At 40.8% G+C, this 17,294-nt stretch overlaps 1 protein-coding gene across 2 annotated transcripts in view; it reads left to right on the top strand.

Annotated features, from left to right (window-relative positions):
* Positions 1-17,294, top strand: part of LOC148819200 (mediator of RNA polymerase II transcription subunit 13-like) — an 89,472-nt gene that overhangs the window by 15,252 nt on the left and 56,926 nt on the right. For both annotated transcript variants that reach the window (XM_088935316.1, XM_088935317.1), the window contains exon 2: positions 2,079-2,316. In XM_088935316.1, the coding sequence (XP_088791442.1) occupies positions 2,079-2,316 (238 nt within the window). The remainder of the gene's footprint in view (positions 1-2,078; positions 2,317-17,294) is intronic.

Consider the following 17,294-nt stretch of genomic DNA (forward strand, 5'->3'; position numbering starts at 1 on the left):
TCGGCATTGCTCAGGCAGTTTATTTTTAGCAGACAAATCTATAATGAGAAAAAAAAATGTTCTTTTAATTTAATTTATGTGATAACTATACAAGAACACCCCCATAGAAAGATGTCTTGAACCTACATTATGCTGGAAAGAGTGATGAATAAATCATGGTAAATCATAACATTTTAATTTTGGTGCTTATTGGAGGTGGCCCCACACACCATTTACTGATGGATTCAGCAGTTATTGGCAGAGCAAAAGAAACCTATAGAAAATCACGCACAAAAAAAAACGTATTTGGGCTTCTCTGATCATAAAGGTGATGGAGCAGAAAAGCACACTGTTCTGTCTTCTCCTGTTTTTAGTCCAGATTATCGATGTGCCAATGTTTCTCTCTCAGATTCCGCTAGCCGTGATCAAACTACCACGGTGGCCGGGCTGTGCCTTAAATTACTAGCCACATTTCAACAAGGACCTGCAAAAGTGGCATCGCTCCTGCAACATGGAGTAACAGATCATGTCATTAACGCTGAGCATCCCCTGACATCCCTTCTGTCAGCCTCTCACCCCCTTTTCCCTCAGATCTGTTTTTCCAGCAATGTGTTCTCTTTCCTCATCGCCTAAATATAACTCATCCATTTGCAAAGACAATAAAGGACTGTAATGTTGACAAATTTAGTTCTCAGCAGACGGGCCATGTGTCCTGAGTGCCAATTCAGAGGGTGCCAGGCAGCAGTTCATGCCAAGGGAGGAACCATGCTTCCCCACTGCTTCATCATTGTCCTTAAAGAGGAATGCACAGAAAATGGGAGAACATCTGAAAGATCAGATTGCAACTGCAGGCCTGTCTCCCAGGGTTTGTTAGACAACTGTTACACAATCAGTTGTCTTGTATATTGTGGTACATGGTATTTTTAATTTGTTTTCAGGGTTTTGTTTTTCTATGAACATGCATGATTTTTCTGTAGTAAAGCACTTCATTAAACTTCAATAAAATGTAACCAGAAATGAGCTAGAGAGCTGGCGTGAGAGATGAATATATTTAAATAATGAATGTGGTGTCCATTTCAACAGAAAAACAGATAAAGAAAAATTCAGAAATAACCATAAATACCAGAGTTTGTGATGTGAGCTCTTTTGTAAAGCTTCCAGGGCAGGGCTAGATAGGAAGTCTGCGTATCAGTGATTCCATAACAGTGATTCCATGTGTCCAGTTGATCGTGGGTTTTTATCTGATGGTTTTGACTTTGAGATTGGCAGGCAAGATGCTTTTTTTCATTCAGGCTGGAGAAAATCCTCTATAGTTTGCATTACTCTAGCTTGCTGCACCTCTAGCTTGAACACACAACTGATTTGCTGTTTGACTTCACATCCATTCATTAATTAGTACAGGTTATTACTAAAGAGCGTCGAAAGCCAATGAAGGAAAATATGGCTTTCTTGTTAAAAACAAAAGCATGCACATTCATTATTCATACAAAGGATATAAAACCTTGTTTTACTCTGTACTCAGAATGAACAAAGAAATCACCGACCTTACCATTCATTTGTATTTGAAGGGGTTGTATTTATATCTGAAGTTTAATTAAAAGAGACAGTAAATTCAAACCCTTCGGAAAATAAACTAGTCACAAGTGTTCAATGGAAACATATTCATATAAAGTGGAAACATATACAGTAGGCTAAGGCATTTTGAAACGGTTCTTGCACTTATTATTGCATATTATTATAGTGTCAAACTGATTCAGCTGCAGTTTCCAATACCAAGTCTGCCTCTGTCTCGATCTGGAGTGGGACTCAATAAAGCATGCAGAATTCTGTACAAAGCAATAATGGAAGCCTGTTAAATATTTTACTCTGTTCATCATTGTGATCTGGCTTTTTTAACTCATCAACCTGTTAGCCAGAACCCCCCCCACCTTGCCTTCTGTATTTTGTGTCCTGAACTGACTTTATTCCAGCGTTGGTCTGTGTTTAAGAAGAAGCGCTCGGGCTGGGCCTGCTGGTTGGCTGGGCGTGTTATGAAACGGGTGCCGTGTGTGGCACAGCTCTAACGTCCGCCTCGCTCTGTCGCCCCCCCCCCCCCACAGGCGGAGCTGACCGGCATTAAATGGCGGCGCTACAGTTTTCGTGGCAACGGGGACTGCGGCCCGGTGATCTCGGCCCCCGCCCAGGACGACCCCATCCTGCGCAGCTTCACGCGCTGCGTCCAGGCCAACCTGCTGTGCGTGTGGCGCCGCGACGTCAAGCCCGAGGCCAAGGAGCTGTGGATCTTCTGGTGGGGGGAGGAGCCCAACCTGGCTGACATCATCCACCACGAGCTTGAAGGTCAGTGCTGTGGGCCTGCACACACGGGCTCCACATTCTCATCTTTAATGCTGGCTGGGTCTGTGTCTGCCTTTCCTTTGACTATACCACGAGGTCATTAGCTTCATTTCAAGCCCAGAACGAGGCCTCGACTGTCTATACTTACAAAGTTCTTACCCAGTTCTTACCCAAGGTGGCATTGTTCCAAGAGGAATTTGCCTCTGGAAGTCTGAGACACATGGGAGTAACATACCTGCTTTAGTGGCTACACAGCCGTGCTACGTACTAAAGAAGCGATCCATATCTTGTGCTGGCGATGTAGATGTCGCATTTTCATTCGCAGTTTTGAGCTGGAGCCTCTGTTTTGTCAGTGATCAGCAATGCCTAGGATCCCCTATGTGGTCGTGCATAATTGGCCGATTGCCACTGAGGGCAGGGCTGGGCTCGGTAGTTCATCAGAGCTCTCTCAGTTCTCGGAGAAACCAGCTTCTCCAGTGGCATCCCAGGCGATGTCGTTGGGGAACACACTGCGCCTGCAGTCAGTGTCACCTCTCCTGTAGGCCGCTGTGGAGCTTGCAGTGTATCAAATGATGACTAGCTTAGTGGGGTGGGCAGGTTGGAGGAGGCCGTCTGCATGTCCTCATTCTCCGAGCCACGAAAGGTTGCTTTTCCATATTGGGTGGGCCTACCCAATCTTACATAACGATGGGCATCACGCTCTATATGATGTGTAGGTCCAAGTTAAAAGATTGCATGTGGTGTTTGTGTCTGCTCTGTGTTTTAGTTGGTATTCTGTCTCACATAAATCTTCTCTAAATTGAAGTGCCTCTCTTGCAGAGACAGGACTTCATACACGTCTGACTATTATTCCGGATATATGTGTTGACTCCTTTTGTTTTTGATAATGGAACTAATTTTATTATTCTGGTGGGAATCTATTTCATTTTACTGTAAGTTGCCCAGGGGTGTTTTACCTTAAAGACTGCTATATTCAGCACAGATAGAACTATATATAGAAACAACCATTTCCATTATTCTATCAAATACACGAGGGTGTGGATTGTCAACCGTGTGGAAAAACGCGATTAGGTTTCACAGTGCCATTGATTGGAGCTCCTATGAAAATGTCTGTTTCTCATGCTTTTTCACACCTTTTCAAGTCCTTCTTTCAAAATTTTAGAAGAGTACCAAGGGAAAAAGACATTTTTGCAAAATAACTTTGCTGTCAATGGCTGTGACTGGCAAGGTTTTATACTGGGTGACGTAGGCCACTGACTGTCTTGCTGTGTGAGCCCTTGTGAATGTCTGGCAATATGGGAAAAGGAGCTGTCATGTTAGAAAGTGTCCTGATCTATTGATGAAGAAGCAGGAGGAGAGAAGCAGATCTCTATCTTGAGTTTGACATCCTGAGCACAGCAGGTGTTGTGGGGTTTCTTATCACAGCAGTGAAGTTTAGGGCACTGTGCTGTGAAGTATCCGTCAAAGTGTTAGAACATCTATTTGATTGGAACTTATAGTAATTTCTACCAACTAATTTCTTAAATATCTATTCTTGCATTTTGTATTTCCCGTTGTCTATACGTTGTTTTTGTTTTTTTGTCCTGCTTAGATATCTCTGCTTGGTACACCTGCTGGCTTTTTTGGACAAAAATGCTTGCTGGAATTTTGACGAATCCCCCACCTTCTTTAATCTCACAAACAAAAGAGCTGTATCATCACTTTGGGGTTAATAGTCACCTCAAGGTGGGTTCTAAACCGAAATGAAAAACAATTTTTTCCTTGAGACTTTTAGGAGCTCCCACCCCTTAAAATCAGGGGAGATCTGCTCTCTTTCGTGACGGACTCGTGTTACTTGATGGTGGAAGTCAGTGGAGGAAAGGCTGATGGAGTTGATAGGCTTATGAATTTATGACACCCCTCCTCCCACCCCTTCCTAACCAACTTCACTGCACCCTTTACTGTGTTTGGGAAAGTTGGGTGGGATTTGCATATGAATGAGCAGTGGACAGGACAGAGCCCCCTGCTGAAAGTCTTCCCTGATTCCCAGCCTTATCAACCTGCCAGCACATTGCTACAGGAACAGGAGGCCGCACACAGATAGTGAGGGAGACATGGGAGGGAGGGGTGCTTGTGTGTATTTGTATTTGTAGGGGATGTGGGGCTGGTGGTGTATCCTGTCATTCCTGGGCTTGTTATTTGACCAAGTATTTTTTTTAGCAGATTTGTGGCGAGTCTGCATGTGTTGGGGACTTTGAAACAGTAAATGATTGGAACATGTTAGCTGGAGCATTTAAGGTTGCAGCGTGGGTTGTAGAAATCTCTGCTGCAGCTTAATCCCCTTCCTCCCCCAATTTCTGGTCTGCGACTTTTAGAAAGAGAGAGTTGTGTGCGAGAAGATTTCTACACGCTGACAATACCTTCTTATGGAGACGGTGTCACCCAGGAAAGCTTCTGGCTTTTAAGATTACATAGAAGTATCTCTCTGATGCGACAGTAAATGTGTTTGAATAGGAGAAGGTTAATTCACTAAGCTTTTGAGCCTGTCTGTTCTGGTGATGGTGGTTTATTTCTACCCAACGAGAGAAGTTAAAAGTGTCTGAACAAGTTGCATTCAGACACAAGAATCTTACATAGGCCAGAAATTGGAGCAGTAAAATTAGATATTTTTTTTATAACTTTCCTATAGATCATAACCTAAACTTTGAAGAATTGCCATGTGTATACCCGTTATTCATTGTGCTAGTACTTTAAACAACATTGCTAGCCAGGCTTACCTATTTGCAACATTGCTACTTAAGTTTGTAATGATTATGAGCTCAGGGTGAAAATCTGGAACTGTATAAAAGGCTTTCTTATCACAAGAAATATCCACCTGCTCAAGTAACAGAAATTGCCCCACTGTGATTGAGTAATGGGTCAGCTGTCACGGAGAGACCTTGAATTCGTTTTTCCTCCACACCTCCTGGTAGCAGGATCTGAGACGACGGATTCAGAATGATTGAAGCAGCAGAAAATACACACAAAATAATAGGACCAGCACACAAGAAATCAGACGCTAAACTAATCACCAGGCTTGTTTTATTTGACTCTACTGTAAGGTCTCTCAAGCACTTGTCTCTGCCTGTCATTCTACAAGGCGCTTTTCTGTGAACATGCATTGTGAAAAGGAACTGACACCAGTACAGTATTGCTTCATGTCCGTGTGGGAAATGAAGAGTGGGTGAATATCTTCACATATTGTAACTTTCATAATTGATGCCTTGTGTGGAGCAAGGCCGAAGGAAAGTACTGAGGTATAAGATGTTTGACAGACGGTACTTCCTCTCTTTATGCTTTATGGTCGTACAAGTGGCCCGCTAGATGTCTTGCACTCTCAGACTAGCCATATCCCTGCAGCCCTTCATTTCAGGATGAATGAATAGAGGGTCGCCCTTTTGCTGGATTAAGTATTACCCTGGCTGGTGCTGGGACGGGGTGCCTGACCCTTCACAGAGCTGTAGGCTGACAGGGGTCTTTATTTTGCTTGCGGGGGGGGGGGATGTCTGTATTCTCAGACAGAGTCTCCCGAAACCACCCCAACCAGGGGAAGGGAGGGCTCCCGGACACCAAGACCACCACCCAAACCCCCATTTCTGCACCCCTTTCTCAGCTTCACTCAGTTTTCTCAGAGAATTCTTAAAGGGACCTCCGTGGAACCCACATAGCTGAGAAAGGGAAGCAAAGGTCAGGAGTTTCAATAGAAAGCAGAACAAAGACTCTCTTATATTGTTGGGAATAGTGGCCTATAGTACTGCTTATGCAGTTGTCCTTGCGGGCAGTGGTAGCAAGAAAATAAGGTTGGGTGTCTTTGTAAATCAATGTCCTCAGCTAGGTTTTTTTTTCTTAATAATGCATTAAAAAAATAAGAAAAATAAGAGTCTTGTCACCAAGACATGAAGTGCATTGCATTTTCAATATGGCTAATAAAAACGTCTCCATCAATAGTGCCCAGTGAGGTAAAAGCCTTATTGTAATCTGGGGCCAGAAGACAGTCCAATTCATGTTCTTATTTTTTAACCATGACAGGAATATGTTCAACAAGCTTGCTAATGCAATCTTTGATGGAAAGACACTGTTGTTTTCAGATTTGGACTCTGATTGATATGTATCCAAGGATCATGAACTGGAACCTAATTGACCATGATGGGGAATGCACTGTGCACATTGCCTTTGAAGCAGAGAGAAACACAGCAATCCTGTGTTTAATTAACTATACGCTACTCCAATTACTTTGCAGTGGCTGGGACTTACAACATTATGTACTGCAGTGTCCCCAGATTAGTTTCATCCATGATCAGTAATCTTCTAATGATTAATACTACAAAGTGGAGCTTGCATACATCCCCTTAAGGTTCCGTTCTTTTCTAGAAAGGTTGGCAATTGTAATCAAAATGAATTGGCCGTGTGGGTAACCATGACCACAACTGACTCTATACACATTCATTGTGAGTTTTCAGATCTAACATTATATCCTGGATCCCCTTTCAGCTGTTAACAGATTTCCGTAAGGATTCCCTTACAAAACCATGCAGGGATTTGTAGGGAATGAGGAAAAGTCTTTAATGGAAGTTCTCTAGGATGGTTTGTGTCTCTTTTCTTTAATTCTCTGTCTTTCAGTGCAAGAGTTCACTTCTGAAGTGCTGTTTGAGGCCAAGCCATTGTTTCAGTGATCTCACTGCCATGCATCAGGGGCTAAATTTAAACCTTGAGATAATCAATGACTGAAAGCACAGCATAGAAAAGCACACACACCTCACTCTCTTTTCTGTTTTCTTGCCTCCTTCTTGTTTGTGCTTTTTTTCTTCGGCTGATGATAAATTAATTTCTGCTCGAACGTGTGCCCACTACGTCATCCAGGAGAGAAAGGGTATTATCAGTCGATCAATTCTTATTTATTTATAGAGGGCCTTGTTGTGGTGAGCATCATCTTGGAACATTACAGTGAGTCAAATGGTAACAGGGTGCAGTAAGATGTCTGAAAAAGGATTCATAATAGAAATAAAAAGCTCTATTATGCAGTCACCAGCTGTCAAAAAATATCAACCACATAAGCTAAAAAAATCAGAGATGCAGAACTCAAAACATTTTAAGTCTGGCTTCCTTACACACTCAAACATTCAGGGTTCTCCCTTTTCTGTTTATTCTGTTGCTGGTCAAATTGTTTTTACAGAAGTAATCAGTAGCGATCAAATCATTTACATTCTTCTTCAAAAACAAGGAGGTATATTTATAGAGAGAGGAGTTGGTGTATGTTTACTATTTAATTCAAACCAGGTTTGTTTCTCTCTTTTTGTTGTAGCTCATGGATAAGAAAACAACTGCTGTACGTACAGGTCTCCATTTCTTGTATAGATAAGCCAAAAATCAGTACAAATAAGGGCTCTGATACAATTTAAATTATCACACAGATTGCTAATTTCAAAACAGGCACTGTGACAATACACTGGAAATGCTTTACATTGGACTACCAGCAGTTCAGTGCTAATTCAAGCTAAAGACTGAAATTACTTGTGCTCATATACAATTAATAGATTTCTCTTACAGCATGTTTTATTCAGTAAATGCACTGGCTCAAAATCAGTTAAGAAACTTAAAGAAAAGATTAAATACAGTATATATACTTCAGTATATAAAATATATGTTTTGAACCTTAAACATGTAAAGGAACTGAGATTTTCTGATATCGCTATCCAAAAAGACAGCTTGCCAGTGGAGAAATAGGTCTCAAATAGAAAGAGGAAGTTGTAAGAGCATTTTGCAATCCCAGGAAACAAGAGTCCCATTGCACAGCAGGTCGATCCATCTCAGGTCTGACAAGATGCAGTCCTGAGCACAGATTTTAATAAGGAAGCACAATTTGATTTATATTTCATCTTTGCCATAATGAAACTTTATGCCAAAAAGTGTTGTACCAGTTATTGTAACATTAGCTATCTATTTATACAGAATAACTTAAAATGATGATTATGCTTGAAATATCCAGCATACCCAGAGTGCAGTGAAAGTTATATTTAGTTGTGGAAATCTGGTTAACTGGTGTTAAATGTTTTGCAATAGCTTAACTTTTATATTAACTGAAAAAAAATGCTCCTACACGAGCAGAAATGTTGTTTTCAAGTTTGCCTTAGAGCTGAGATGACCTTCATCGGTTCCCTGATGAAGGTTTTAAGAAAGTGGTCAGGGATGTGTTACTGGAAGGAAATTGATCACTGGCTGTCGCTGCGGCCACAGGGCAGGGAATAACATTCCTACCAGCTGAAGGCAGCCTGTCCAACCAAGTTGGAACGATAAGCCGTCTGTGATCTCCTTGATAGCAGTCAACTGTTTTGGTTTGCTTTGGTCTCAGTTCTTATTTTGGTCCATGCTGTTTTAGAATGCAGTTACCCTCTTAATGTTTATGTGACTCAGCCTTCTTAAAAAATCCTGTCTATTGATTTAAGTTCATTTTCACATTGATTCAGCGGCTTGCCTGAAACTGTTAAGATGTTTGCATGCTCAAAGCGCTCTCTTGACTACAGGTACTTTAATTACTATGCCGTACGAAGAGGCCGACACGGGTTCTTTGGGTGTAATGTATGCAGGAAGTTTCCTTGCCCCATTCTCACCTATTCGAACTATTTTCAGTTACAACTCATGGAACAGAATGAGTAATTATTCTGACTTTTTTAGCAGCTGTGCAGCGGAAAAAAAAAATGCTGATTACTTTCGTTAAAAATTTTATGACAGCTGTGCTTCCGTTTTGCTTTCTGAAAATGCAGTACGTGTAGGCTTCTCCTAGCATCACTGCTGTGTTCCAGTTATGTAGGAGTTGGTGTGTTTCTGTTTGAGGCTAAGAATCGTATGGATGACTGTCAGCCTCATGATACTGTGTGAAACCTCCTATGAGACTGACCTTTGTGTTGGTCATGATAATATTCTGAGGGCCCAGCCCAACACCAACCAGCATGGTGAAGTTTCACAGCTAAACATTTGTGGAAGTGTTTTATTGGCTAGTTAAGACTAAAACAAATATCAACAACTCATCCAGACCGTTTTGACCACTATAACAGAAGCCAAACAGCTTATGCACCAACTCAGTATGTGAGTCTAGTTACTTCTGTCCATATGTGATGTCAGGTTTTCCAACACAGTGTTGCTAAATAAATATAGCTTGACTTAAATTGCACTGTAAATTCCTTCTTTTCCATGGTTTCATACTCATAATTTCTTTTGATTTTGATTATATTTAAGATGAAACTGCAACACCAAAAAAGTATACTACAGAAGACAGGATATGTACGAAAAATTAAAGGAAATAAAAGGAAGTAGCATGTGATCTAATTCGAGGTGGGTTCTCAGAACTGCAAGAGGAAGCTGGCATAGTCCTTGACTGCCAACGATTGGATACTCCTTTCCTGGACGCTAACTTCACGAGAATTTATGAGCTGATTAAATTTTGGGACAGCCTATTAGAAATTGGGTGTCATTCACCAAAAGCAGGCTGAAGTGTGTAGTAATCGAACAGCTTTGCAGCTGGTATAACATGTTTGTATTGTCTTGAAGCTGGTTTACTGGCCAGCGTCTGAAAGAAGTAACAGCTCATGGGCCAGTTGTGGCCCAGAGCTCTTGATTAGTGGTAACCAATAACATCACATTTATATTAAGCCTCTTAGGAAAAGTGATTAATAAATCTGCAAAACGATGAGAAACTACTGACGTAGTGTTTGTTCTTTGCTGTGGGAGTATATCCAGATATAAACCTCCCTTTCTAGTGGTTCATAACTGCCTATCTCACCATTCCGTCCTCGTACCATCTCACCTGTTAAGATTTTTTTTACCGTAAACAGGCGGCAGTTTTATTTATACCTTTAAATGATGTGTGAAATCTTGACCTTTTTGTGTCATCTTTTGATGGTAGAATAACTTATAAGGCATATTTAATTTTTTCTTTAACCTTATTTGCTTATGCTTATGTTCTGTTTGACTCTTACCTTACCCCTAGGTCATTATGTTGTGAGCAAGTCACCATGAAGTGCTTTGAAGTGGAAAAGATATATTTTTTTTAATATCTGGATATTTTAAGGGAATAAGAATACTCCTAACCTAACTCCATTTATGTTATGCAGAGTATCTGCAGAGAACAATAGTTATGAGTGGGGAAGAAAAGACAACACAAAATCAAAACTAGTTTTGATGCTCATGTTTCGTTTTTGAAGAAAGTTAATAAGTGTTTTGGGCTCTAGGAGTGTGGAATGATATAACTCTGACCTTTTCTGAAGGGAGTGTGTGCTCTGTGTGAAGAGGCAGAAGACTGGAGGAGAGATTTTTTCCAGCTGTGCTGAAGGGAGTGTGTGGGCTTGTGAACTTCCTTTCTGCTAGGTTTCTGTTTTTTTTTTTAAAAAGGCCACACATTAAAAGAATGGGGGCTTGTGTTTGTGAGTGTGTGTGCGTGTGAGCGACAGAGAGACCATGTGAGCATACGTCTTCACAGACATTCTCCTCGTAAACTTGCCAGTCAGTTGTAGTGTGTGTGTGTCTGGTCTGCACATACTTACAATACTGGATGTTCATCTTCAGTGTGTTTATTGAGTTACTGCTAATTATGCAGAAACTCGTTTATGGTATACTCCGTGAAGAGCAAAGATCGATGTTCAAAGACAAAGTAGTCCAGACAAAATGTGGAAGTGAAAATGTGTTTTCAGGCATACTCGGTGCTTCTTAAAAATGAAAGAAAGTTTTTTAATGTGGGGAACCTGATCAACATTTAGTTTGCCACACTTTAATCTCTTATCTTAGTTAGCCGTTTGTAAAAAATGAACACTGTCGCACTTTTCAAACTGAAAAATTCGAAAGAAAGTACTTCGTAGGCAATGTGATTTTTTTCTAAGACTAACACAGTTTTGTCTCTGGAGCTAGGTTAGTTCAAGCACAATTTTAAATACAGTTCATGCTTGTTCACATAAATGCATTAAAAAATCATCATCATGCATCATAAGCAATTAATTTGAAGTGACCTTAAAAACAGCTCAATCACAAAGGGAATCAACAATCAACCAGAATTACAGTACCAAAGCTGAACAAACCTGTTTCACAAACCTCAAGTGGCCCTCATGTTCGTTATCTTTGAAAATGCATTAGCTCATGTCGAACTGCAGAGTGCTAAATCACCATATCTGGCTGATGTTTTCTTACGTTGAGGTCCTGGGGCCTGCTCATGTAGACTTACCTCATGTGATAGTCAAGAATCGTTTTCCATCAGGTTTGCAGGTTGATTAAGGCCGAAGGCTCACAGATTTATTATAGTCTGTTAAATACGGCACCAGCGGTAGATTGTCTATGCATGTCTATAAAATCTATGAATATGAAACAAAATACAATCCTGTGTCGAATATTTAGATCCCAGCCATTTTCTTGAAATCTTGTCCCTGTAAATATATAAACAGATCAATAGCAACTTATCACTTTTAACTGCAACAAATTCCCAATCAGCAAAGCTTGCTTCAAGAAAATTGCTGTTTTTTTTCTAGCAGGTGCATGGACATTTTCTTTTTGATTTAGTATTATCAAATATTTTTGTTATAAAAATGTGGTCTGTGTGGGCCCTAATGCCCCAGTATGGTGATAGGGGCACTCTACTGTAAAAAAGGCGCTGTCCTTTGGATGAGACATAAAACAGAGGTCCTGACTCTCCATGGTCATTAAACATCTCAAGATTTGTCTTGTCAAGAGTGTTTCTTGGCAAGAATAGGCCAGAATTCCCATTGCCCTTTACCAATCATGCCCTCCTAATAATCCCCATCTCTGCACTGGCTTCATCACTCTGTTCTCCTCTCCACTGAGAGCTGGTGTGTGGTGAGCGTACTGGTGCACCGTGGGTGCCGTCAGATCACCCAGGTCGGGCTACATTGGTGATGATGGAGGAGAGACCCCATTACCTGTAAAGCACTATACTTTTTTATTATTATTATCTACTGTAAAATCACAAGCTAGTAGCAAAGCAACTACACGTGCCCTGCCCCATGGTGCTGATACTGTCTTGTGGGATTCTGACCTATTCCTCTCAAAGTGTCTGCTCAGTGCGCTCTAGGCCAAAGACGGTACATCTGTCTAATACCCCAACTCAACATTGATGGGACTCAATTCTTGTGATCTTGGGCATCCGGGACGTAGCTGTTCACATTCTTGTCTTGCAAGAAAGCTCTTGCTGCACCAGCAACATTGTTGTTTTCGGCTGTAACACCCTGCAGGATCACAAATATCTGGCTATGTACACCACCAATGGGAAGCCTCAGTGCCATTAGTCCAACCAACATTCCAGTAGCACAAAGGTGCTGTTCTCTTGATAAGCACAGGAGCATATTGATTTCTTTCCAAGTTCTTCTTTCATCGGGTTTGACATTCAGTAGGTTAAATCACTACTGTCCAGTCAAAAACATCAACTAATGAGATTATTCAGTGCTTATGCAGCAGAGGCACTCGAGTGTATCAAAATCAGTTATTAATGCTGAAACATTTATTTCACATACTGTACAATATCTAACTCTAAATGTCTAAACACACATGCAAAACAGTTGTTTTCCTTTGAGGTTCTGTAGATATACTTTTGCTAATACTGACACATCTTTCAGCACTGCATGGAAACCTGTCCCCCATATCAAAGGTAAGAATCAGGAGAAAAGGGCTAGATGATGGATGAGCTGAAAGTTTTGAGAATAAAATCAGCACTTGCTTCTATTTATTGCAGATCTAATGACTCAGTGGTTTAAACAACTGTGAACAGAATCCCTGATACTCACATGTTACACTGACAGCACTCAGTTCTTAATCTTGACGCTGCAGTCAGTTAAGGCAGATAATGCAGCTATATCTGTAGTATGTACAGTTAAAGTAGTCCAGTGTGGCCTGCTGTTGTATGGCATCTAATAAAGTTATCAGGTGCTAGACCAGAGCAAAGTGAAAGTCCAGGGGAACTCAGACTCTCTTGAGTGCTAGCTTAGTCCCATGACTTAGTGCATTTAACTAAGTCAGAACAAAGACCATTTCTTTTCCTGTCTCAGGCCTGACTACACACTGGTGGTATACTAAGCAGGCTGGTCCTGTGGGAGCAGGTATAGTAATACAGACGTTTCTTTTCGAGCATTGCAGCTCTCAGTAAGTGTGTGTAGTAGCTGGTGTCAGCCACAGCCCTCTCCTGCTTTTTCATTCCCCTGTAGCTTCAGTGGACCTGTAACTACCTGTCATGTGTCAGTGTGAAAAAGTGTTTTTTGGCAGGCTTTAAATCACACACCGTTTTCTCCATATGTATGAGGTGGAGTAAGCTCTCTTACTGTGGCCACTGCAGGCTGCATATATCAAATACACCTTCATCAGAAGTACAAAAGCAATTTTCATTGGTATATTGTCTCCATTTCAAGTGACTCCAGTAAGCATACAGTATGTGATGCACAAATGCTCTCACATCCGCGCACTTAGGTGGAAAAGAAAGACAATTTAAAATAAACGTGCTGTAGGTATTTCCATCTTTTATTCTAAACAACCCCTAAAGAAACCAGATGTTCTTTAATGCACAGTTCAAACAAAAAGCTAGGTCTGCAACAATGCTTCTGTTGTAGTTTCATTCTGCATTTAAGGAAGTCATACCAAAGGTTGTTAACAAATGGTGGTTAAAAAGAAAAAAGAGCTGAGCAGACAGAAGCAAGAAGCTTGGTTTTTTGGTATTGGCCCCAGGAAGGAGGCTGATACCTTACAGCGATTATAGACAGACAACAACACTCACTGTCTCTCAGCCCAGTACAGTGGCTTTCACTTTCACTCTTTGTTATGCAATGCTGGTGTGTGTGTTATTGGGGGGTGTGATAGCAATGCTTTTTCAGGAATCATTTTCCACCATTTTCAGCTGCTTCTAATTTAATGCATCCATTTCTACTGCAATCACCGTTTTTATGCTTGCAGATCACTGGTATTCCCCGACGCTAGATGCTGGGAGATGAATACTCAGATTATACTGTCATACTGACATACTCTGAGTTGAATGGAAGGGTTTCAAAAACAACAGCAATAAAAAAGCCCTTTGCTGTTGTTCTGAAAGTTCAGGCATAGCATGGTATCAGCGTAATATGAGAACTGGGTGGGTCACGCCTCCTACCATTAAAATCCGTCCCCACACAGCGCTGTTTATTATTTCAGGTGACTAATGCTTTCCACTGGTGCAAGTTGCTGCAATGTGGTGTGAAAGGCAACTACTGGGGCTCTGTAGAGCCCTGGACTTGCAGGAGAATCGAACTGGTTTGGTTTTTCCATGCTTTCTGCTGGGGCAGTGGAGAAGGCTTGGCACATGACACTGGTTTTTTCTCTCTCGCCTGCTCTCTCCACATCATGTTCCTCTCTTGCTGGCACAGACTCCAAGCTCAAATCCCTGAGCTGTTTCTCGACTCCACCTCCCGGAGAGGCACAGTGGCCCTGTTTGCCTCTTTAACCCCTCCTCGGATTTCCTTACGTTAAGAGGTTCACACGTTTTCATGGACGTGGATGGGGTGCAGGCATGGGGTAGTCCCATGGGACTTCTAGAGCTTTTAAAAAGGGGGTGCCCCCTGTCAGCAGCCTCTGTTTTGAAATGGTTGCAGAAGCATGAAACAGCAGCTTTTGATTGGGACTGTTGGCTTTGAAATCACAAAGTGCAAGATATGCTATTCAGCTATGCGGTTGAAAATAAAACCTGAATATCATGTTATGGGCGTGTTTGCTCTCATTTTGGGGTGTAGGGGTGAAGTTGTCCTCTGACTCACTCATTACAGACAGAGCAGGTGTATAGTGTTTTCTCTGAAAGCAGTCTGCGCAGTTAAACCTAAATTCTGATGCAACCTGTGCAGATTTCCTGGCTGTTGGGCTGTATTTTCTTACTCATTGAATGATATTACCTTTCCCTTGCCTCAGGTGTGAAGCTGTGTCAGTATGCTTCATTTCTTTCACTTGGAAAAATGAGGAGCTGCCAATAAAATGCCCTTGCATGGAAAGGTGAGCACTGTCCCCCACTCCCCGCCTTAGCCAGGGCTCTGTAGACTCCCAGCTGCACTTGGCAAAGAGACAGCCTGGGTGATCTCCAGGCAGTAGGACTCACTTCAGAATCCAATGGAAATGAAAGGATAGTTGTAGCACATATACAGTAAGTGTTACTTAACGCTGTACATTAGAAAAGGTGTTAAACGGCAAGATATCATGAGGATCTATAAAATTACCCACCTTCCTTCAACATGGTAAAGACAGAGCCGCTTCCTGTACCTCTGTGTTTCAATTCTATATTTCATAGCAAAGGTGCTCAGAATGCTAAATAAATAAGCATGTGATGAAATCAGTTCTCACAATCGACTAAAACTGACTCATTTTCCGTCCTGCTCAAATTATGCCTTAACTAGTAATTTCTCAAGAGAAGCAAAGAAGCGCCTTGCTTAGAAAGATGGGGCTTATGCAGGAATGCAGAATGGAAAATCTGCTGTGAACTGCAATCTTACTGTGTTAAGTGCAGAAAAGTAAACCGATGTATTTGAACTCTGGTCGATATCTTAAGGCTGACCTTTAAGATTGCACAATAGTGAAACAATACATGTTGAACATTAATTCTGCTCTTGCACACTAGACAGCTCGAAAAAAATTGCCTCAGCAGTATGAAACACTGAATCGTGCCTAAATGTTGTTCCAAAATTGGATTGCTGAAAAAAAATAAAAATCTGATAATCCAGTGTCAAACACATAATAAATATAGTGATTAATTATTGGTTCTGTCCAACAACAAGAACCTTTTTTAATGTGCTTAATGCCATAATTGCCACTAATTAAAAGAAGATAGCGTTAATGTGAGGACATGATCTGCCAGGATTTATGCATTTGCCAAAAACTCATGGTCTGATTTTTGTTCCAGAGTAAAATTTACTCCAGATTTTCTGAGAGTAATTGTAAAAAATGTGAAATTTGGAAGGCAACCTTGGGGTGTTTAGCTGGATTGTATTTGAGGACAAGAAAGGGGAAGTGTATGTTTTATACTAGAATATGAATACATATTAAAGGTCATATTTTTTATTTGAAGCCGTTTTATTGACTTTTGTTGAAATTGAACTGATGTCTGCTGTAGTACACAGAATTGTCATAACTACAGGATACAAAATAAATAGAATTAGAAACACATCCCAGTTATGTATTAAGTACAAATATACAATCAGAAAATAAGAAAAAAAAAAGGTAGAAATATACTGTAGCATAAACAATTGAAATTCCATTCCTTGAAGCCTGCATCTGGCCAACTATTCAATTCTGCTATGCCTTTGAATGTTCTTTTATTATATAATGGATTGTTGGAGTGTGGAACATGTGCCCCAGTCATGTTGCTGAAACTTTAAACCTGGATTCTTTCAAGAAAAAGCTGGATGAGATCCTTGGATCAATTAACTACTAACTGCCAAAAGGACTAGAATCCAAATGGCCTTATATTATTATTATTATTATTATTATTATTATTATGGCCATTCATATTATTAGAAGAGCATATCTAAACCTTCCCAAGATATAAAAGATTTTTTGTTTAGGAATTAGCCCTCTGGACACAGAAGTGTTAATATCCCAAACGGTTAGGTTCGGTAGTCTGGAGAATCCAGTAGCAGGAGGCTGATAAGAGCTCCATACAAGGGGAAGTGTTTGTTTAGTTTGGTGAAAGCGTCTATAAAGATTAGTCAAGTGAAAACTCATGTGGGCTCTTTCAGCTGAAGTGGAGCTAAGAAGAGGATAAGTCTCACAGTATTGCAAGTGGAAACAAGTTTCTTTTGACATTTTTGCACGTAGCTGAAAGTCTTCATGGTGCATGATTTTGATTACTAAGAACAATTTATTTTGTTTTCAATTGTATCCAAATCAACTTAAATTTCTACCCATTTGTGAAGGTGGGAATTTTATTGGGTGGGTATTTACAGGAAGACAGAAGATGATGTGTTGTT

This window comes from Atractosteus spatula, chromosome 17, assembly GCF_055471065.1.
Source record: "Atractosteus spatula isolate fAtrSpa1 chromosome 17, fAtrSpa1.hap1, whole genome shotgun sequence".
Classification (NCBI taxonomy): domain Eukaryota; kingdom Metazoa; phylum Chordata; class Actinopteri; order Semionotiformes; family Lepisosteidae; genus Atractosteus; species Atractosteus spatula.